Source organism: Protobothrops mucrosquamatus, unplaced genomic scaffold (assembly GCF_001527695.2).
Source record: "Protobothrops mucrosquamatus isolate PMUCROS unplaced genomic scaffold, P.Mucros_1.0 scaffold2131, whole genome shotgun sequence".
Taxonomy (NCBI): domain Eukaryota; kingdom Metazoa; phylum Chordata; class Lepidosauria; order Squamata; family Viperidae; genus Protobothrops; species Protobothrops mucrosquamatus.
In genome coordinates this window covers 137,769-161,147 of record NW_015388231.1, presented here as the reverse complement: position 1 = coordinate 161,147, position 23,379 = coordinate 137,769, and the positions used below count along the sequence as shown (strand labels likewise).

The 23,379-nt window shown below is 40.8% G+C and overlaps 1 protein-coding gene across 1 annotated transcript in view; it reads right to left on the bottom strand.

The window, feature by feature from the left end:
* Positions 1–23,379, bottom strand: part of CKAP5 (cytoskeleton associated protein 5) — a 66,456-nt gene that overhangs the window by 25,952 nt on the left and 17,125 nt on the right. The window contains exons 10-28 of the mRNA XM_015824124.1: positions 23,089–23,193; positions 22,511–22,600; positions 21,274–21,438; positions 20,510–20,638; positions 19,664–19,846; positions 17,418–17,531; positions 15,681–15,791; positions 14,940–15,032; positions 13,353–13,538; positions 13,170–13,264; positions 12,141–12,198; positions 11,940–12,065; positions 11,328–11,464; positions 7,991–8,165; positions 5,856–5,969; positions 4,390–4,518; positions 3,401–3,595; positions 2,323–2,452; positions 483–571 (exon numbers count right to left, since the gene is read on the bottom strand). Coding sequence (XP_015679610.1) covers positions 483–571; positions 2,323–2,452; positions 3,401–3,595; positions 4,390–4,518; positions 5,856–5,969; positions 7,991–8,165; positions 11,328–11,464; positions 11,940–12,065; positions 12,141–12,198; positions 13,170–13,264; positions 13,353–13,538; positions 14,940–15,032; positions 15,681–15,791; positions 17,418–17,531; positions 19,664–19,846; positions 20,510–20,638; positions 21,274–21,438; positions 22,511–22,600; positions 23,089–23,193 — 2,424 coding nt within the window. The remainder of the gene's footprint in view (positions 1–482; positions 572–2,322; positions 2,453–3,400; positions 3,596–4,389; positions 4,519–5,855; positions 5,970–7,990; positions 8,166–11,327; positions 11,465–11,939; positions 12,066–12,140; positions 12,199–13,169; positions 13,265–13,352; positions 13,539–14,939; positions 15,033–15,680; positions 15,792–17,417; positions 17,532–19,663; positions 19,847–20,509; positions 20,639–21,273; positions 21,439–22,510; positions 22,601–23,088; positions 23,194–23,379) is intronic.

Genomic DNA, 23,379 nt, shown 5'->3' with positions numbered 1-23,379 from the left:
TAGCTAGATACATAGACAGATTAGACAGACTGACAGTTTTCTTTCTCTTTTCCCCTCTTTGCCTAGAGCAGGGGTGTCAAACTGCCGGCCCACGGGCCGGTTTCATCATACCGGAGCCGCGCCCACCCCATTACCGGCAATGGCGAAAAAGCTCCGATACGTTGCGCGATGTCACGTGTTTGAGGATCCTTGGAAAATCCTTCATTGCCAAGCAAAGAGAGCTTGCCTGCCTGCTTGTGGTCCTTGCCACTCATTGCCTGACAGAGAGGATTTAGTCCTAACTTCTTACAGCCTGTCCTCCATGGCAAAGTCTCGCTTTATCACTGGCCCCTATCTAGATAGATAAGCATTGCTTCAGAAGCAATGCCTGCCAGAATATGAATAGGGGCAGGAATTCTTGGGGGTATTGCTACCCCAAAGTTAGAAATCTCATAGCAATGACTGCAAAGCTAAGCAAACCAGAACCCATTGTTGCCATTTACCTTGGTTTTAGGAGCGCTTCCCCCAGTTTTGGCTTTTTTGGCATCAGGTTTAGTCTCCACTGTGCTAGATAAATAATCTTCATTGGAACCTAAGGAATAATTTGATAGTTTACAGTTACACTATATAGGCTTGGGATCAAAACTACCAAAAACAAAACTTCTTCTGCCAGTTTACAAAACATGCTTTAATTTTCAAGATATACTTTAAACCAGGGGTCCGTGGCCCATTAGTGGGCCATGAGGGGGTTGCAACCAGGCTGTGGAAATGACCAGCGAGCGTGCACAGACACGCATCCTCACTTGCACAAACAGTGGGTGAGCGTGTGTGCACCCGCTCAATTTGCATGAACAGCAAATGGAGCTGTGTGCGTGTGCGCTCGCCAACTGCATAGAACCACCCCCTCTCCCCCCCGCCAGTCTGCAAAGCCGGAAACGTTAGGGAACTCTGCTTTAAACTATTAATTAATTGATGTAAACTTAAAAAATATCTTGTACATGGAAAAAAGTGTTCCATTTAAAGGTAAAAGAATTTGAACAGGCATAAAAGAAATATTTTACCTTGAAGTTTAGTTTTTTGAGAAACAAAATTGTGAGATATATTATTTTTTAAAACTTCCTAGAACAGTGATGGCAAACCTTTTAGAGACCGAGTGCCCAAAGCACAACCCAAAACCCACTTCTTTATCGCAAAGTGCCAGGGCTGCATTAGCATTGTGGTGTCCTCAGGGGGGCAGGGGGGCGTGACACACTGGGTGGGCGGGGCCCACTGGGTGAGCGTGGCTGCGGTTGTCACGGCAGGCTGGGTGGGCATGGCCACCTTGATGTTGCTCATGGGGGGATGCCTGTGGGGGCCGGGCAAGGTTGGGGGAGATCCAGGGGGTCTCTGGCAGGTGGGGTGGTGGGCAGGAGGCCCAGCGTAGATGGGAGGAGGCACACAATCCTAGCTTGGACTGGGGGGCCATGGCACCGATGGGGATCCGGCTTTCCCTGCTCGGGGTGGCCTGTGACTTGCTGGGTGTGGGCGTGCTCTACCACCTCTACTCAAGCTTGCTAGCTAGCCGCTTTGCCTCCTTTGTGCTGGGTGGGGCTGCCCTTCCAGGTGGCGGCCTAATGGACCTGCGCAAGCTGCTGGCAGCGGCGGCACGTGTGCCCACAGAGAGGGCTCTGAGTGCCACCTCTGGCACACGTGCCATAGGTTCGCCACCACTGTCCTAGAACCCTACAAAGCAGCAAAGTGATGCATACTGAAGTTTCACACAAGAAACAGGAATTGAATTTAATAATAAAATTAGCGATTTATTAAATTTTTCTGCTGCCCAACTCACAGTGATGCTGCAATTTGTTCACTGCCATTTATACATGTTTAATGTGAGTTTGAACGCACATAATACATTGGACCATAAACAAAACAGGGTAGATATGTATTGCAAGTGCTAAGTTCTGAAAATACAGTGCTGACATATCTAAAAAATTACAGTAGACTATCTTAATCATTTTCATGTAGCTACTGCTTGATTACGCTGTATATTTATTGTATAGTGAAACTTTTAATATTTTTATTATATACTTATTATTTTAAGCCACTGTGAGTGTAGAGATTTTTAATACAGGCAGTCCTCGATTTACAACAGTTTATTTAGTGACTGAAATTACAATGGCACTGAAAAAATGACTTATGACCGTTTTTCACACTCATGACTGTTGCAGCATCCCCGTGGTATGTGATCAAAATTCAGATGCTTGGCAACTGACTCATATTTGTGATGATTGCAGTGTCTCAGGGTCTTAATTTTTCTTAAAACTAGGGTTCTCTCAAGTAGGACAACTGTAGAAAGATTACCTGATGCAGCTTGAGATTTGGCTGGAGCTGCTCCCATTGCTCTAGATGTCTTACTTGATGGAGCAGGTTTGGCAGGCATATTGGCTTTAGCTTTTTCAAGCATGGCCAGTACTTGATCTTTCGAAGTTGGCTACAGAAAAATAAATAGTGCGTAGGTATCTACGTCTAAGCCACTTGATCAAATGACTACAAGCCAAACTTTATTTTCCTTTCCAGGTCTTTAAACAGAAATTTTTGTAAACAATTCCCACCTTGTCAGCGCACAATGCAACGGAATGGTGGCTACCTACAGCAGGAATGGGCAACCCATGGCCCGCCGGTTGTTGCCCACCACCCTGAGACCACGCTGCAGTGAATTATGTAGCAAAATGGCTACTTATGATACCATTTTTGCCTCTCCAACCTTCTAAAATAGATTTGAACTACTTTTAAAAATGGTTCAAAGTCAGGTTGCCAAAGTTCTGCCATATCAACAGATGGTCCTAAAATCTTCCAGAGTTGCAGCCCAACTGCTCAAAAGTTGCTCATCCCAAATTACCCAAACTTATATACCGTAGATAAAAACCCATATGCAGATATTTTAGATTTCCTAGATTAGATTTCAAAATCCCAATAATTAAAGCTACTTTGGAAATCCTTACTTTCCCAGAAACCCATTCATGGTATTATTTACATGTCTATATACCAGGGGTCCCCAACCCCCGGTCCGTGGACCAGTACCGGTCCGTGGCATGCCAGCAACCGGGCCGCACAAACAAGGAAAGCCCCATCCACAGGATGCAGGCCGCACACAAAACCACACCCCCTCCAGTCCGCGGAAAACCTCTCTCCACGTAATCGGTCCCCAGTGCCCCAAAGGTTGGCGACCTCTGCTATATACCACTTGTCCTTGCCACTATTTATACTCCATTAGTTGTTAGTCCCTGTTCTCTCAGAATTTTTTTAATTGATTTTTTAAGAAAATTTATATGACCGTCCAGTTTAATTTCAATGACTCCGAGTGGCTTACAAAGATAAAATTCCATAAAAAAAAAAATCTAGTGACAACGATCAGTCAATTTATTATTATTTTCTGTACCTTCAATTTACCAGTGGATTTGGCCATCTTCTCAAAACCCAGATGCATCATAAAAAATGGAAGCGCATCCTGTGCCTTTTTACGGACATCTCCATTTCGATCTTCCAGGCAGGAGTACAGGTGAGGTACACATAAAACTAAGTCTGATGGGACAGTTCGGAGAGTGGGCAATTTGTCAGCGAGCCAACCTAAAAGCTAAAGTTAGGAAAGATTACTAGAAAGGAACACACTGTGTTCTAAGTAGAGATCATACAAAATTTACATGTGAATAATTAAAACTGGGGGCATTTTGGGTCAACAGCCTATTAAACTGGTGTATTAAAAATTAGATAGCCAACTAATCTACTAACAGCTGATTTGGAAAATAAAATGAATGGAAGGCAACAATAGCTGACTAACAGACACCACAAAGAACAGGCCACTAGGGAGAAGAAATAAAAGCTTCCCTTCTCCCTATTTTTTTGTAGAATAAAACACTTTTTAGGGGAGGAATTGTAAGAGAGATTTGAAAGAGACAATGAGGAGAAGTAACCTGTAGATAAAGATCTGATACATTTCTGGTCAGTTAATGATATCTCTCTTACAGTATTGAGACAATAACTAAGCAAGTGGATGCAGAAACTGATTCAATGTACTTCTCCCAACAACAAAATACATTATAATCACCTTTTAAGTCTTGGATTCTCTTTTGAAACTCCTTTAGAATGTTAACAAGTTTTTCACTACTGTAATAGTCTATTCAAAACCACCTGGCACAATGGGTGCAGTTAGCCACAAAACACCCACTTATCAACGTCTTCATTCCCCCCCCCCCGCTCTCTTCAGAATCACTTCTACTCAGAGGAGGACTGCCACATTTTGGATTATGCACAGATGAGTTGAAACGTAGTATATTGTGCATCGATTGTTTTGCACATCCCTACTGAACTGACACTTCTTCCAAGATAATAGCACAAAAGCAAACCGATTGACATGACTAAAATCCTCACCTCTTGCCTTAGAAAGGGGTTCTCTTTCTTGAATTCTTCTGACAAATCCTCCCCTTCCAACCACTCTTTCATGCCTGTCTGTTCGGTCCAGGCATTCACGGTTGCTAAGGAAGCTGCCCGTACATTGGACTGGAAACAGGGGAGAGGCAAAATAAGATATAATAATAATAATAATAATGATGATGATGATGATGATAATAATGTTAATTGCAAAGTTGTGTCTGACCCATCGCGACCCCATGGACAATGTTCCTCCAGGCCTTCCTGTCCTCTGCCATCTTCTGGAGTCCATTTAAGCTCACGCCTACAGCTTCAGGGACTCCATCCAGCCACCTCATTCTTGGTCGTCCCCTTCTTCTATTGCCCTCAATCTTTCCCAGCATTAGGCCCTTCTCCAGTGAGTCCTTCCTTCTCATTAGGTGGCCAAAGTATTTGAGTTTCAACTTCAGGATCTGGCCTTTTAAAGAGCTGAACTCTTCTAGGACTGACCGGTTTGAACGCCTAGCAGTCCAAGGGACTAGCAGGAGTCTTCTCCAGCACCATATTTCATATACATGCACAAATACAGAAACTTATGCATGTTCCAGGAAAGTGAAAAGGTCAGCCAGATAATGTTCTTGCATCTGTCTATCTACCATTTATATTCATTGCTGTGAAACAATCAGAGTTTAACACCTTTAAGCACGGGTGTCAAACTCAATTGCGTCATGTGACGTATCGTGACGTTTTTTTGCCTTTGCGGAGCCGGGGTGGGCGTGGCCTGCGTGTGATGCATGCGGCCCGCAGGCTGTCAGTTTGACACCCCTGCCTTAAAGAGAGTCTAATCTTCCACAGAATCTCTGAGATGCCAATTTAAAGCTACACAAGAAATGCATGTGTTAAGTTCAAGAAGGAAACAGATTTTTCAAACCACTTTCCTTTACACCCCAGAAATAGGATGGGCAGTAAGTTAGATGCAAATCCAAAGGCTTATCCGAATCCATATTTATTCTATCTGCATTTTGCCATTTTCAAATGAAAAGTCATTTGTTTCCCTTCAGTTTTCAACTCAGACCCCAGGAAGATGTAATAATGACTGCACCTTATTATCAGTTGAAGCTAGGACATTAACACCGCGTACGGGCAATTTCCATCTTCAGCTGACTTAACTGATTTATTCAGCCTCTTTTATCATTCAGCAACAAGTACATTTAACAAAAAATATACTAATATTAGATGATGAAACATTCAAAATAAAGGAACTGGGAAGGGACTTCTGAAGTCTAGCCCTTAAATGCAGGATTTCCAAGACAATATACAGCCAGCACATTTCTGTCACATGCCCATCCAGTCTCTGATTTTCTTCAAATTCAACTTCCTCAATGAGAAATCGTCATCATCTTTTAATCATATATACAAAACCCAGAATGTATAACGTGGATAATATAATCTGGAAGAGTACCATCAAGATAGTATGCCAGTCTTACCTTACTGTCTCCAAGAATTGTGATGATAGGAATTCCCAAATTTTTCACATGTTGCTTGATATTTGGGCCCATAGCGGTGGCCAGTTGCTGAAGGATGGTCAGTGTTTGTTGTACCTGAGTGGACGGCAAAAGAGCATGACATATACCTGTCGACAGCTATCAATTTCTTAAAAAATAAGACAGCAGTATCATTTTACAGGGTCTGAAGCTCATAGCTCAAAGAACCAAATTTCAGACACAGAGACAATTTTCTACCTTAACACAATGAAATATCATAAGCCGCCACAATCACTTCGAACTATGGAACTTGGAGGAAATGTGATAAATTTAAATGGGTAGATACTACCTGCAAGAGTCGTTCAAAACGGGCGAGCAAAACAGCTTCCTCTTTTGTTAGCATATCAAGATTTGTTTGGTTGTAGTCCTCGACAGTCAAGCCCAGAATTATGATCATGTCATTGCAGTCATTAAGCAAGATACCCATATGACTGTCTTGCTTAATCACCATACAGCTCTTCCTATTGCAGTTGTTAAGTGACTGTGTGGCTGTTAAGCAAAGCATGGGGTGCCTCAAGAAGTGGGTCTCCCAGGGCCTCCTCTACCCAGAGGCATCCTTTGCGGAGCTTCCCATCGGGTTGGGTCCCACATCCTTGGGTCTCCTCTTCTCATTGCACCTCACTCCATTTATTTCTTCCGAAGATCGCCTTTCCAAAAGAGAATCAGCCGATGTGCCATGCAATCTTTTACAGAAACTGCCTTGCACCATTTAGGAAGTTGCTGCCATTCTCAAGATCTCTCAGAAGAATCAATTTTATTTGAGACTGCAAATGGCGACTGCCTCCAGAATGGCCCAAGGTGGCCCCAGCAGGAAGGCTGAGCATCGTGTCAGCTGGGCATTCTTTTGGGAAAGGCGATCTTTGGAAGAGGTAAGTGGAGCAAGGCATGATGGGGTATGGGAACCAGCAGGGCAAGAGGCAGGCCTAAGGCTTGTGTGAACCCAGCCTGGTGGGAAGTAGACCTAAGGGATCCAGCAAGGCAGGATGGGGAAAGAGAGATAGGTGGGGTTAGTTAGTGTCCCCATGGTCAGTTGCAAAGGTGAGAAGATTGCCAAGCATCCGAATTCTAATTATGTGACTACACAGTGCTGTAGCAGGTGTAACTTCAAACACAGCTCATGAATCCCTTTGTTCAGCACTGTCATGATTTTGAACAATTGCTGAACGAATAAGCTAATGAAAAAATACCGGTGCTGTATTTCATGTAAGATTATATATTTGTTTTAAAATATCCCCCAAATTCCCAATCACTTCTTCCCTATAAAGAAAATCTGCAGTATCCGTGTGGCCTTTCTACCTGTTATAATCTCATAAAAACTAATGAAGTCATTAAGAAACAATGCTAGCTAAAAAGTTGTATTTAGTCACATAAATGCATACGGGGGAATTTTAGGACAATAAAAAGAAAATAGGAAAGCCAATTTCACAAGACTAAATTGGAATAATATTCCAAAGTCATTTTAAGACAATTAGATATATAAATTTGCTAACTTTTCTTTCAAAGAACATCTACTGGCTATACTCACTGGAGCTCAGGAAGTATATAAATTTAATAAATTATTATCATCATTATCTACCATACAGGAGTTTATATTGCATTACATGTGGAAAAATATAAACCACGTTTGAATATTTACCTACAACCTTAAAATTAAATTTCAATTTGATTTAAATCACAAGATTGTGATTCTCTGTACTAGGCTTTCATGACAAACAGAAGCACCATTAAGAGGAAGTCACACAATCTCCCCAGCTGTGCTTCGGTGTATGTGCAACAAATAGATTAACAAAGCTCAACTGTGTTCTGGTGCATATTATGGGAGAGTGCATTTCCTTTGCAGTAACCTCTCTGATGTTCACTGAATACAGCAGTACCATTTTCCCCACTTGTGCAGCACGAGATGCATCAACAGACAAGCTAGCAATTGTAAAAATATTTCCTTACTACATAAAATAAATTAAATGGCAGTAATGTTTAGTGGCCTTTTCATTTCATTTCTGTTTATAAGAAATTAAGCTGGTATATAAAGGATGGAAGATGACTGACTGTAACAAACTTGTTACTAATTTTAAGCATACCAGGATTTTATTGGAATCATTGAGACGACTCTTCAAGGCAGGTGCAAGTTCGCCTATATTTGGCTGTATGAATTTGGCTTCGCTGATGATGTTTGTTACTTCATCCAGACCCTCCTTTCGGATTTTCCAGTTTTTGTCACCAATCTTAGATACCAGCTCAGATGTGATCTTATCACTGTAAAGAAAAAAAAAACACCAACAGCTCATCATCAATTTTCTTTAAACAAGAAGAAGCAAACTATAAGCATCTTATGCCAGGGGTCCGTGGACTGGCACCGGGCCGCGGCATGCCTGAAACCAGTCCGCGCAAACAAGCAAAGCCCCATCAGCGGGATGCAGGCAGTACATGAAACCACGCCTCTTCCGGTCCACGGAAAAGCTTCTCTCTACAGAACCAGTCCCTGGTGCTCAAAAGGTTGGGGACCTCTGTCTTATGCAGTAACAGTCAAGAGAGAAAACACAAATTATAAAATATGTTATAGATGAGTAATTAAGAGTTTACATGCCTATAAATGTAGAAATACCTCACTTACAAAGCATAGTTGCTGTCTGCCTTTTAAAATGCTCTGATGATGCCCTCTCAGGGCTCTATGTTTGTCAGTGATTCATTAGACAGCAAGAGCAATCCTCATACAAGTCCTCCAGCTGACACGTTTTCTCCGTTTCCTTAAAGTTGACACTGATAAGCTTTTAATACCAGTTTAGCATGTATTTGTTCAACTCAGGCTTTTTGTTAAATCTGTGCTATTCCGCCTTCTGTACTGCTTTGTTATCGTCTTATGGTATTTCAAGATGTTCTATCATTTTAAACCTATTATATTTCAGAGGATTTAGCCGTTTTTGTTCTTTTCATTGTAAATTTATTTTATATATATTGTAAGGTGCCCAGACTTGTATTTAAGATGGGGAGGGCAATGGGAGGGCATATAAATCTTTTAAACAAATTAAATATTATTTTATATTCAGATTAGATTTCAGTATTTTACCAACTAGTATTCCTGCTTTGTCTCCCACCCGCAAGTCCTGTGCTGCCTCTTGACAATAAACAGGAGAAGGAATTATCACATTTCTGCCATTCCAACGACTTCTTTATCGCTAACAATTGTCCTCAAACAACCAAAACAACACCTCTATATGCGGCTATACCAGATGGCTATACAGAAATCAAATTGACAATATTGATAAAAAGGCTGGAGGTGTTCACTTATAGCATCAAAGACATGATGAAATACAGACTATAGAATGGATCATGAACTGTTCATATGCAAATTCCAAATTAAGCTAAAGAAGAAAACCGGTCAATTTCCACAGTCAAACTTTAGTGATTGCCAAGAAGGGAGGAGAACCCAAAGCCAAGAAAGCCAAGAATCTCAGAAAAGAACTTAGCCAATACAGGTAGTCCTCAACCTACGACCACAATTGAGCCCAAATTTCTGTTCTTAAGTGAAACATTTGTTAAGTGAGTTTAACTCTGCTTGTCAGAAGGTCGCAAAAGGGGATAATATGATCCCGGAACATTGCAACCATCATAAATATGAGTCAATTGCCAAGTGTCTGAGTTTTGATCACATGACCATGCGGCGGCTGCAACAGTCATTAAGTATGAAAAATGGTCGTAAGACACTTTTTTCAGTGCTACTGTAACTTGGAACAGTCAGTAAATGAACTGTTGTAAGTCGAGGACACCCTGCAAATGGATTGATTCAAAAGAAATCAGACAAAGATGGAAGGGGGAAACTGAACTATTATGCAGTAGACATGTCAAATATAAGATACCATCAAAAATATTCCCTACTTATAAGAACCTCTAGTTCAGTGGTGGCGAACCTATGGCACGGGTGCCAGAGGCGGCACTCAGAGCCCTCTCTGTGGGCACGCGCGCCGTCAGTCCAGTCCTAAGCCTTCAGCTGGGTTTTATAAAACCTTTTCGCTTTAGGCCTCTGCCGCCATGTACAAAAAAAAGGTTCAATTAATCAGTCAATTTCAACTTCTCGCGGGAAAAAAAAAGATCTTGCAAAGTTGGAATTGATTGATTGAACTTTTTAGTCCCACCCAGTCTGCTGTTACGACCGCAGCCACGCCCAGCCAATGGGCCATGCCCACCCAATGGGCCACACCCACTCAATGGGCCACACCCACCCAGCACCAGACGATGCATAAGTGGGCTTTGGGTTGCAGTTTGGGCACTCGGTCTCTAAAAGGTTCGCCGTCACTGCTCTAGTTCAAGAAGATGAAGTTAGATCAATACTCTGGTCATTTCCAAGTTGGAAGGTCATAGGAAGTGATACTACATCCACAGAAGTATGGCAAGCAACAGAAGAAGAATCAGTAATCGTTCTATCCAAACTATCCAAGCAAATCTGGAGAATGACACAGTGGCCAACAGATTGGAAGAAGTCAATCTACATTCCAATAACTAAAAAAGGAGATTTAATTGAAATACAATATGCTTGATTTCACCTGCAAAATAACACTTAGGATCACCCAACATAGATTATAAGCCCTACATGAAAAAAGAGGCTCCCAGTTATTTTAGAAAAGGCTGAGGAACATGAGACGTTATTGCTGATGCACTCTGGATAATTGAGAAAGTCAAAAATACTGGAAAGAAGTGAGCATGTGCTTCACTGATGGGTATGCCGGATCGTTATCCTCATGAGAAGCCTATATATAGGTCAGGAAGCCATCATAAAGATAAAACAAAGGGAAACAGATTGAATCCAAGTTGGAAAAGGAATCCTCTCCACTTATTTATTCAACCTATATGTTGAATATATATTAGGAGAAGCTGGTATGGAAGAAATGAGAATGGTTTTAAAAATAAAGAAACAACAACAATAACCTGTGCTATGTTGATGACATTACCCTGACAACTGAAAATGCAAAGGATCTGTAAGCTCTGGTAATAACAGTAAAGAGCATAGTGAAAAATGAGACTAAACTTTAAAGAAGACCAAACCGGCGATAGAAAAGCAGTCAAGAAATATGCCGATTACCGCTTGGTGGAATAACCACCAAGGCTCAAATTACCCTGCTTCAGACATATAATGCAAAGATCTAAATCTCCAAAAACTTCAAAGCTAGAAAAGGTGTAAGGAAAGAGGAAGCCAAGCAGCAAGATGGATGGACTCAGTTACATTGGTGATGAATGCACCATTGGAAGACTAAAATAACAGTTTAGGAATAAATTACCATGGAGAAAGTCTACCCAGGTAGTCGCTAGCTGCCAATAATGACTTGATAGCACACAATCAGTCAATCAGTCAACCAATTCCTGCTTTGGGCTTCAATAAAAAGCAGCATAAAAACAAATCAAATAGAAACAAAGTATAAAAACCTGATGTCAGCTCTAGGCAAGAGGTCCACAACATCATTCCCTGAATCCTCCTGTTCTTCTCCTTCCTCACCATCATCATTGCCAATAGTGTGCCTTGTATTGCCTCGAGTTGCAGCAGTTGGTGTTTGTCCTTGCATCTGAAATGCATACACTTACCAAATTACTTTACATCTTTTTGATAGGGAGCATTTGGCATTTTAATTCACGTGATTGTACAACACTGTGTTGTGCTAATTAAAAATCATGCAAGTAATGCTCAAAATGGAAGGATCAAGCAAGATAAAGGACATGACACTGGGTGATACATCATTGAACCTGCTGCTTGTTTAGTGTATTACCCAAACATTTAGCTTCTATCACCAATCAGTGAATTTTACAGTATAGTAGTCTTGAAGAATTAATACTCATATTAATAAAGGTTTGACAAACATTTCCATCCGAAACACTAGAAGTCATCTTCAGTCAGTCATCAGCCAATACAATCTTCCAAGACCGACTTAGTAGATTGTTCATTTACTTCACTGTGTTATTAGCAACATTAAGAAAAATACTGGAGTCAGTCCAAATGATCATCCAAACAATAAATGTTTTACCAGTTTAAAGAAAACTTACTTTTTCAAACTCTGCATCTATTTGGGAAAGAAGAGCAGGCTTCTCATCCTCAAAGAACATTCGTAAAGGGGGACCAACATACAGAAACATGACGCCTAGTAAGGTTATGGCGGATGTCCTCACAGCCTAATAGGAAATAGAAATATTTAAGCTCAATATTCACAGAGTGAAAGAATTTAACCTGAAGGAAAAAATACTCACGGGATTTGTAGCGGCAAGAGCTGTTCTAACATTGCTGATAAATGCTTTCACGTTCAATCTGAGAGAGAAGACAATAAAGGTTAGCCAAATCTATATAAATAAAAATGTAAATGTATTTGTTCAAAATCTTAAATCTCCAAAAGTTCTTCGCCGATTGCTTTGAAATTTTGACACAACGTTGAATTCGAATACGCGCGTGTTTTTATATACCTACTATTATATAGATGTCACACCTGTGACAGGTAAAAACATGCTTTTCCATTTAACCAGACTGAACCACAGCAACGCGTGACCGGGTACAGCTAGTATAGCATGAAATTGTATAGAGCAGTGAAAAATATAAACATTCCTTACACATTCTCAACCACTTTATCAAAAGGTTATGAAATTTAAATGTGAGATAATAGTATTGGCTATGATGGAACTGCTTCTCAAAATAACAGGACACATCTTACATAACAGAAATGCATTTTTTAAAGAAATGACACATGAATACTTTTCAACCAGCTCCGCATGTTTTTTTTGTATTTCCAGGGATCATGGGGAAAGATGGAAATTTGTCTCACATCAAGCAAGTGGACACAATAATATTTTATTCCTCTTTTTAAAAAATGCTTTCGAACTTTTAAGGTATGCAAAGGGTATTCAAAATGATAAAAAAAACATTTTATATTCCTTTTTTAAAATCCCTACTGGATGGCAATGGAGTCTGGGGGCTACATTACACCAATAGATTCTAAATTCTAACTACATTCTATATATAAAAAAAATAAAGCACTGGGGGAAAAAGAAGAGTACCAGACTGTACAAAACTAGTACAATAGTGAGAAAGAACTTGGTTCACACATGCATATAACTGCTTTAACAAACATAAATATACATTCATCTCATCTAAAAATATACAAATAATAAGGTGTATTAGTATGGTTGCTATTAACATTCTGTGTGCTAATCCATCTTTTATGTCACAGTTATTTAATAAACAGCATGTATATGTAAGCAGCATGCTATTCTAATTTTGAGACTTACCCAGTAAACCCAAACTCTTTAATTGCATTTGAGAGCCAGTTTAAAGTTTCTGATTGGTTCTTTGGATTCTTCTGGGAGAACGCCATGGACATAACCTAGAACAAAAGGAGACTATTTGCAACTGATATAAATGAGCAATAGTTCTTGTGATAGTAAGTGTTCTTTGAAAAACTATACATGTACCTGCTCAGCGGTCCAAGGCAGCTGACAGGCTTCTGCTATTGCTGTTAGTGCTTCTTTGGCATTGCTACCACATTTCACATCACCAATCTTATCCACAAGGCCATCCAGGACAATTTGTGCAGATGTTTTGGAAAAGGTTCCCTTTTGCGCAACCAAGGCAACTATATGAAGTTTTATTTGCATCACCTGCAAACAAGAAGTGGAGCCATTGCTATTTGCAAGCCAATGATCTGCTGCACAGTTAAGATTTGAGACCTACATTTCATCAAACGTGACTAGTGCGTAATCTGCATTATCTACGAGGCACAACCAGACCACACTGTCTACGGCAGACAAAATTTTCAGGACCAAAAATGTTTTTAAGCTGTATTCCCTAAAATTAGATATATTTGATATTACTTTATTATGCATACATTCAAAATACATTGTGACTTTTGCCTTGAAAAATACAAGTTCAGAGAATAGCTTTGTAACTGTGTGGACTCACCAGCTGAAGGAAAGGGGGACTTTCTAGGGGGACTAAAGAGACATTCCAGCTTAGTGTTGGTTTGGGAGTAGGAAACACCTGAGGTTAAACTTATAGGTCTCTATCTGCCGTTTCCCAAGGGAAGGCAGACAGTCTTGTGAGATTTTTGTAATATAAGGGATTAACAATTAAATTATCAACTTGGGCCTACTCTTGAGTTGTTCTGGTTGCTTGTGCCTGACAATAAGCTAGTATCCAGATATTATTGAAATGAGGATCCCCAAAGGCCTAGGGCAGTGGTGGCGAACCTATGGCACGGGTGCCAGAGGCGGCACTCAGAGCCCTCTCTGTGGGCATGCGCACCGTCGCCCCAGTCCTAGGCCTTCAGCTGGGTTTTATAAAACCTTTTCGCTTTAGGCCTCCGCTGCCATGTCCCCAAAAAAAGGTTCAATCAGTCAATTTCAACCTTGCAGGAAAAAAAAGATCTTGCAAAGTTGGAATTGATTGATTGAACTTTTTAGTCCTACCCAGTCTGCTGTTACCACTGCAGCCATGCTCACCCAATTGGCCACACCCACCCAATGGGCCACACCCACCCAGCACTCGACAATGCATAAGTGGGTTTTGGGTTGCAGTTTGGGCACTCGGTCTCTAAAAGGTTCGCCATCACTGGCCTAAGGCCTAAAAGACTCTTAATGCTGTTGAATTAGAATATAGAAGTTTTTCACATGCAGGCTAAATACAGATACTATAAATATTGACACAGCTCTCAGCATCTTTTCTTAATATATATATATATTTGAATGCTTTATTTTAATTGTATTGTTCTTCTTTAACAAGGTTCCAAATACCCATATATTAATTAAACCTTAATGAACTGTGTAATGCTACCAAAATATATCAATGAAGAAAGCAAATAATTTAATGAACAATATTATTATTCTGGATGCAAATAAGAAATATAGATTAAACTCCTTGCATAAAGCTTTTTAAACGTTAAAAGGTCAAACCTACACATAAGGAATTCCAGGCTCAATTCTAATGTAACTTTGTGAAAAAAAGTTCATTAATTATAAATTCAATGTTAGTAGAACTAACCCTAAAAATTAATATTGTTCTACCTGAAAGTTGGTCTCTTTCCATCCAGGTTTCTTCGCCAACATTCTTACTAGAGCCTGGCAAGGCATTTCAGTTTTATCCATCAGCTCAACAGCCTTAAAGATTAAGAACAGTGTTAAACTGTAAGAAATGCAGGAACATAAATACTGCCAAACTGCCTTCTATAAACCTACATTCACTCAGATACATTTCATGTTTAGCATCGTTAAAAACCATAGCCCTTAACAATATTATTTTTTCCTTCACTGGAAAGTTTTGTAAAGAAATTACCCAAAGCTGGATAAAAGTAGATCAAAAATGATCTAGGTTTGGGTCTGAAGACTGTAAATATTGTAAACATAAATTTAATCCAAACTATATAAGAATTATTCTTGTTTTACAAATATATTTTATTTACAAATCAAGCTTTATTTTAGAAACTTTATTCTGGTTTTCTGAAGAGAAATGTGAAAGTGATAGGATGTTTGAACCAATTCTTATTTTTCAACAGTAAGAATTAACCATTGTTAATTGGATGCCTCCCTGTATGAAACTGACTAGTGCAGATTTTACAGAAATTAAATCTTTAATGTATTTTAAGAAAGGATCTGGTCTAACAAACTTGCAGTACCCAGAATAATCTGAAAAGTCTTAAAACACAGTCTGACACTAAAGGCTTCTGCGAACTGCCAAAATAACTTACTATGGAACAAACAAATATTTATAGGGGTGAGACATATTTTAGATGATCTTGTCATTATTACCTTTTGAAATTCTTCCATGCAAGCCAGCCTTTCCTTCCAATTGCCACTATCTAACTGCTGTATGCAAACTTCTGGGAGGACAGCCGAAGCCTTCTCCTCACACATCTCTATCTATTAACAAAAGAAAAATGACATGCCTGTTAATAGCTTACTGGTACATTCCCAATATGCCTTCATCTGGCTATTTGACATTTTGACCTATATCAGGTTCGCTACCACACAGCAACCTGGATTCAAAGGAAATCTGTTACCTCAGAGCACATAGATATATGCATATAGTGCCTATCAGTAATTTTTAAACCCAATGTATTTTTTCCTGCTTGTGACTAGCCTCTTGAATGATGGAACAGCCGTGCCATGTGGGCATGTACACATATCACTTTATTTAAAAATGGACTTCATTCTACAGCACTGTTCTCCTCAGACTTGAGATACTTCCTTCAAGGATTCTGCTGAACTGCTATACCAGGGGTAGGCAACCTTGGCTCTTTTATGACTCGTGGACTTCAACTCCCAGAATTCCTGAGCCAGCCATGCTGAGGGGAAAGGGAGAGGCTTCCAAGCTGAGCCATGCCGGCTCAGGAATTCTGGGAGTTGAAGTCCACGAGTCATAAAAGAGCCAAGGTTGCCTACCCCTGTGCTATACAATACGTAGCACTTTTCCCGTTATGAATATAAATTCATATTCATATGAAGACCAATAATTTGACATTTACATTAGGCAAAAGTTTAAATACTGACTTTAGTTTTAGAAATAATACATTTGAGATGTTGAACCACAAGTGGCAAATGGGCCAGTCATTCTCTGCCAATGGGATATGTGCAAAATGTTCTAGGCATGAACCATGCTGTGCATAGATTAGTTGCAGCCCAGCAATTAGTTGCAGCCCAGGCTGCAATTGCTGCAGCCCAGCAATTAGTTGCAGCCCAGGCTGTTCCTGAAGCATGTGCGTTTTGGGTGCATTAGTGAGCGCATGGATAATCGATTGTCAGCCGCCCTGAGTCCGCAAGGAGAAGGGCGGGATATAAATGTAATAAATAATAATAATAATAATAATAATAATAATAATAATAATAATAAAAGTGGGATTTTTTTTTTTTTTTGCATATAGATGGAAATGTGGTTGCCTCAGGCTGAATGGATTTGGAAAATGGGAAACGACATGAAAAAGCAAGGACAGTAGACATAGAGGCTGAAGGAGAGAAAAGCTGCTGGAAAAATTGGGTTTGAACAGGCTGTGGGGATATGTTGCATAGAAAACGGCTATAGGGGGAAGGGAGTGCGCAGGCAGTGCATACCAGCCTTACTTGCCCCAATAAAATCATTTGGAATCTCAGATTTTGTTTCCTCCAAAACTCACAACAAAATGTTCCGTGTTTTGTTCTGCCGAACCATGACCAGTCTGAAACAGTGTGGCAGAACTCCCAGGGTGCAATGTTTTGTTCAAGGTTCGAAACATAACATTTTCTAGTTTGTTCACATTCCTACTATCACGTCAATTGAAATCATTTTGAATTCCTGCAGGAAAACATGCCCCCTAGGTTTATATCAGCACACTCCTAAGATTTATAGAGCAAGTGAAATCTTATGTAACGTAAAATACTAGAGAAATAAAAATGTTCCAAATGAAACACCGAATCTCATGCACATGTAACTGAGTAACAACTATTTTGAGCAAGACCGTCATTGGTTTTTGAAGTATTTTTAAATACACAATTTGCACAGAATTCACTTACTGAGAGTTCTGGCTCAAATATCTCTTTTACTTCAGTTCCCTTTTTGGCTTTTGTTCCAGTATTTCCTACTCCACCTGCTGAAGCCGGTTTCCCTTTCTTCACTGGACCACCAGCCTGTACATACAAGAGGTGGAAAAATATTTGAAATGAGCACATAATTCACTGTTTTCCAAAAGATGTTTGTAAAAATTGATGATTAAATGGAAAGGGAATAAAACATCACCAACTGGATTCAGAGAAAAGATTGGGGAGGGGGGGAGAACTATGCTTATAAATGTTCAACAATCCTTCCTTCCTTCCTCCTGAGACTTCCCAAGTCAGACCACTTACCCTGACTTTTAGGAGAACCCTTTCAAGGGGTAGGAAGTGGAAGGTCACTATAGGACAGCATTCTGCCGGTATTATAGTATCTAGGTATTCTATCTAGACAATACTGTCTTCTAAAGATGGGTTAATGTAGATAATAGCACATTTTCATAGCTTTGGCACTAAAGAAGAATGTTGGTTCTACTATATGCTATCTTAACCATTTGTATGAAATGGTATAGGGTTTCCTGGTAGAGCAGGAAGTTGGACTAGAACAGGGCTTTTCAACTTTTTCACCCATTGTACCACTTTTAGGATATGGCAATACCCAAGGACCACCAGTCACCTAGCAAGGTGTCAAAAACTTGATGACCCCCCCCAAAAGGAAAAAAGTGATAAAGTACAGGTAGTCCTCGACTTACAACAGCTCACTTACTGACTGTTCGAAGTTACAATGGCATTGAAAAAAGTGCCCCCCAAGCCACAGCCGAACAAGACACCTGCCTGCCTGCCGGCTGCGCTCTTCCTCCTATCCGAGGTTTTCATTGTTGTGAGCATTTCTGCTGAGGATTGGCAGCGGGGGTGGGGTGGGTGGGGGTGTTTGGTTTTTATTCCCCCCGTCTGCTGGGTGGTTGCAACAGGTTTTGGTCACTTCACATGATCCTGGGACACTGTGATCGTCATAAATATGAATCAGTTGCCAAGCATCTGAATGTAAATCACAAGACCCTGGAGATGCTGCAACATTTCAGCTGATCGGCGCTTCTTCTGGGCTCAGCAGAAGCACCAGGATCAGTGCTGCTTTCTAGCTGATTGGTGCTTCTTCAGGGCTCAGCAGAAGCACCAGGATCAGCGCCGAGCTCCAGCTGGAGCCTGGCGCTGATCCTGGCACTTCTGTTGAGCCCTGACAGTCCCAAAAAAACGCTGATCAGCTGGAAAGCAGCACTGATCCTGGCGCTTCCGCTGAGCCCTGACAGCCCTGCAGCTCCAGCCATCTCTCACTCAGGCTTGTGCAGTGCTGCCAACAGTTCAGCTCATTCCCCTCCCCCGCTACCACTTTTCTAGGATGGTCGCGTACCACCTGCCAGGTGCCAATGTACCACAGGTGGTACCCGTACCACTGGTTGAAAAGCCCTGGACTAGAAGACCTCGAAGGTCCCTTCCAACTCTGTTATTCTGTTATAGACTCATAACTTTCCAAAAATATATTAAAAACTAAGTGCAGGAAAAACATACTGTGCAACTAGATTATTTTTGAATCAGTCTTCAAAAAGTATTTGAAAATTTCAGCCAAATCAAAAACAATGGTGAAAAGACCATCGTTGGTTTAAATTCTGGCAATGGCAACAGCAAAGTACAAAAACATCAAATAACATCCAGCAGAAACTTCTGAAACCATGGATGACTAAAACCAGAGCATCTAAACTGGAGTCTTCATACAACTTCAAAGCAGAGACTCTTCTATATATCCCACTATCACCTAAGCAAAAGTCCTGTTGTGGTTTCCAAAATGGAAAACTTACTTTGGGAAAATGGTCTGTCCCACTGCTGATTTGTTTTTTATTTTTTTAAATAGTAACTACTATCCCAGAACTTTGCTGTTTTCTTTGGGAACATTTCCAACTAATTAAACTTTACTGAATTTGCCATTCTTGTAGTGTGTGCATGAGCCTGTTAATTCCAATGTTCATTTTGTAATGTTTCATGGGAACAAAAGATACCCAGACCATACTGAATGCGAAAGTCAAACATAGCAATCCTGACATTACATTTGTTTCTTTAAAAATTGGACACTTTTTTCCAAAACACCTACATAAAATTTAGCTCATAAGGAAATCTAATACACTATTCTGTCACTTCTGAAAATGCAATTAATTTTGTGCTCATTTGAATATATGCAAATTCAATCTGTTTTAATTCAGAGTGTGTAATTTTCATACCTTAGTAGTAGGAGCCTTTTTCGGTGGCCCAGATTTAGCTGAGTTATCTTTCATATCCTTGTCCCCTGCAGCGCCAGAAAGAACTGGAGTCTTGCCAGCAGCAGCTTTGTTTTCTCTTCTATCAGCTCCTCCACTGACTTTACCTCCACCAACCAACTCTATTTTTTCAGCAGACTCCCTAATCTAGTAGGCAAAATTAGATTAACATAAAAGGATTAACATACTTCATCTAGCAGTTGCTAAACTCTCCTAGGTCCTTGACAAGTGTCATAAATTACAAAAAATTACAATTCTTGATATTGGCACTAATTATTTGGATTTTTCTATTTTTCTATTTCTGGTATAGATGCAGTACAATCACAATCTTATGAGTATTCAACTCAGAGGATAATATATGTATACATGTTTTTGTCCTTTTGTCTTTTTTAATGCATGTTTTTATCTTTTCTAATGTTTTGTCTATCTTTGTTTTGGTTAAAAAAATTCTTTCTTTTTCCTTTTTGGAGTCTGTATTTTACCTTAATTTTCTGAATAAAATAAAAATTTATTTGGGAAAAAAAAGTTTCAAATGTGCACATGGCCCCTTCCTGAGACTGAAACTCTGCTGTTTGCTTCGTATATCCAACACAAGCTTTAAATAATGAAAGGCTCACAATTTATCTGATAGAAATGACTTCACTATTTTACAGAACCTAAAACTCATACCATGTTCTAAAATGGCAAGTCAAAGCCCCATGTCCATCCACTGAAAATATTAATAGTTAACTCACTGACTTATTCTCAGGGCTCCTCGAATAACATCCTATTTGAACTCTACTATACACAGGACGGTTTAGTGTTACTTACCCGGTCTAGTTTCAGTTTGTCCACATCTGTTAGAAAAGGATTCACAGCTTTTTCACCTGCCACTTTTAGGGCAGTGCCCAGGGCTTCAAATGCAGCATCTCTAACCTCCGCTGCTGAATCATTAATATGCTGTGGTGAAATAAAGAAAATCTGAGTACTCTGCTTGATGGAGCTTTGATTCACAAAATCATATAAAGCAGCGGTCCCCGACCTTTGCAGCTTGGCGGGCTGGTGGGGGGAAAGGGGAACCGGGCCGTGCAAGTGGCGGGCGGGCATGGGCACGCAGCTTGACTTTCTCATGGCTTGGTTCCGAATAGGACATGACCCAGTAGTGAGCCACAGCCTGTTCGTTGGGGACCCCTGCTATAAAGTGAAAGATTTCCGTTTCTCTCCTCTGAATTGATCTGTATTTTACATAAACCTTGGCTTGGAACGTCTCTGTTCAGAGAACTTCAGCTGAACCAAAATGGAGGGCAATGAAGAAACTGAATTCAAAAATATGAACCCAGTTACATGGTTTTCTCCTTGCTTGGATATGAAAGAGATGTTTATATATTTATTTAAATTTATTTGCCATCCATCTTGCGACTCTGGGCAGCTTCTTTTGTTCTGCATGACACCTCTGTCCTGCCTAGATAAATTCTTCCACGATATACATCAATATTTTTGAACATCCCAACTTACATGTTAGTAAAGAATACCTTCCAGCAATAGAAGCTATCATTTTATTTCAAATGCAAGTTCTGCAGATTTTATTTTTTTACCTTGAGGAGAGCAGCGCAGAATGGTTTCAGGAGACCTTTGGAAAGGGTAGAAGGAGTGCAGTGACGAAAGCTTCGTGCAATGAAAAGAGATGTCTGCTGCTTGATAGTTGGGTTTTTGTTATCCATTACAGCCAAGACATCTTCACTGAGATTTTGCAATGTAGTCTAAATTATTGGGACAAGAGAGATTCACCTTGACTATTCAAGAAGAGCCTATTAATCTTTTTCAGAGTATTGGTATCAATTCACTTACAGCAGACATGTCAAACACAAGGCCCAGGGGACGGATGCGGCCCGCGAAGCCATCCTGAAAACAGTGAAGGAACGGCCCCCGCTGCCTTGGCCCTGGCCGGCCGGGAGCCAATGTGCAATTTTGTGGTGGCCATCTATGCTGAAACACATTCAGTCCTAGCTCCACAAGGCCGTCTGGAAACAGCGAGGAACCAGCCCCTGCCGTGTAAGCCCCACCCCCTGGGTGCATGCTGAGCTGCGTTTCTTGCCTGTTTTTCTCCCTCCCCCATCTCACATATTTTCCCACCACTCTGTACTTAAGAAGGAAAGAAGGAAAGAAGGAGAGGGAGGGTCTGAGGGACGTCCTGCCTTAGTCCTACCCTGCTGCCCTTTTCATCATCCCCTTGCCCCCTCCTCCTGGCCTACCCTGGGGTCTCCCATCCTATTGCTAAGGAAGCTTTGGATACAAAGCTGGGTCTCCTCCCATGGAGAGGGAATGGATCTCCCTCTGACTTTGCCCTCGTACCCATCATGAGCAACCTAGCTAAGGAGAGCAAGCACAGCAGCAGCAGCCTTGAGGAGGTAAGTGCAGCCGGGCGCCCCCTTGGGGAAGTAGGGCTGGGCTTGGTGCCGCAGGTGCTCGAGGGCCAGGCTGGGCGTTTGATCTCTGCTGCCCAGGGCTCTGGGCAGCCCACACCACCATCCAGCCCCCCCTCGCATGGCCTGAGAGGAACAGTGAGGTTCCTCCAGTGGACCATGCCTTGGCACTTGCCCTGGTCCCCACCCCCCTTTCTGCCAGAGACCCTCAGATCTGTCCCACTCCTGCCCAGGCCCCCACAGGCACCCTTGACGCGAACAATGTAGAGGTAGCCACACCCACCAGTAGGCCACACCCACTGTCCATGCCCACCCAGTAGGCCGCACCCATCCTGGTCACACCCACCCGGCCTCCTGAGGGCAACCACAATGCTGATGAATGAAATTGAGTTTAACACCCCTGACTTACAGTAAGAAAGATAGCATCAATGGCTTCTTGCAAGGCTTGCACAACCTGAGGCTTTTTCTCTTTGAACTTCTCCAGAATAGTTGGGACAACCTATTGGATATTATCAAGATGTTACAAAGTGCGCATCCACCCCAGGATCAATTGTAATACAAGGAAATCTTCATCACTATCCCATACGAAGGACAGAGAAAATAATCTAATCACACTAAAAGGTCATTACATCAAGTCATTACATCTGATGCTACAATCTAACTAAAGCAGCTTTTTAAAAAGAAAAATGTTTGCCGTTTTTAAAACCGTCTTATTTATTCCAAACCAACTTCTAAAGCAGATCACAACAAAATACTCCTCTGGAAACATTTTCCCCTATCTTCCTGGACAGTCAACCATAGCAATTCCAGAATCCTTTTTCTTTTAATAAAACAAAATCCACAAGAAAATTTGCTAGAAATATGATAAAAGGAAGATTTAATACGCCTTCAGTAGAAATCAGTATCAGGCTGGTGCCAAATCCTTATTCCACAATTAATTTTATGGACATAGAATTTAAAAACAAGTACCGAGCACATTATACTCACATGACCAGCATATTGTCCAAATTTCTTCCTGAGACCAGTGGCTAGTCCAGCAAGGGATTTGGCAGCCAAGGCAACCAACATCACATTAGTATCCTTTCCAATAACCTGTAAAAAAAGAGCATCACAATCTAATGGTGTAAAATTTCAAAATGAATTCTGACCAAATTAAAGATGAACTTGATTATAATTCCTCATGCCATTCACCTAAATTTATATTAAACTATCTAAGAGTTACTCTCCAATTTGACAGCTCACAAGCATAAAGAATGGGAGAGAGATTGTTTTCCCCTG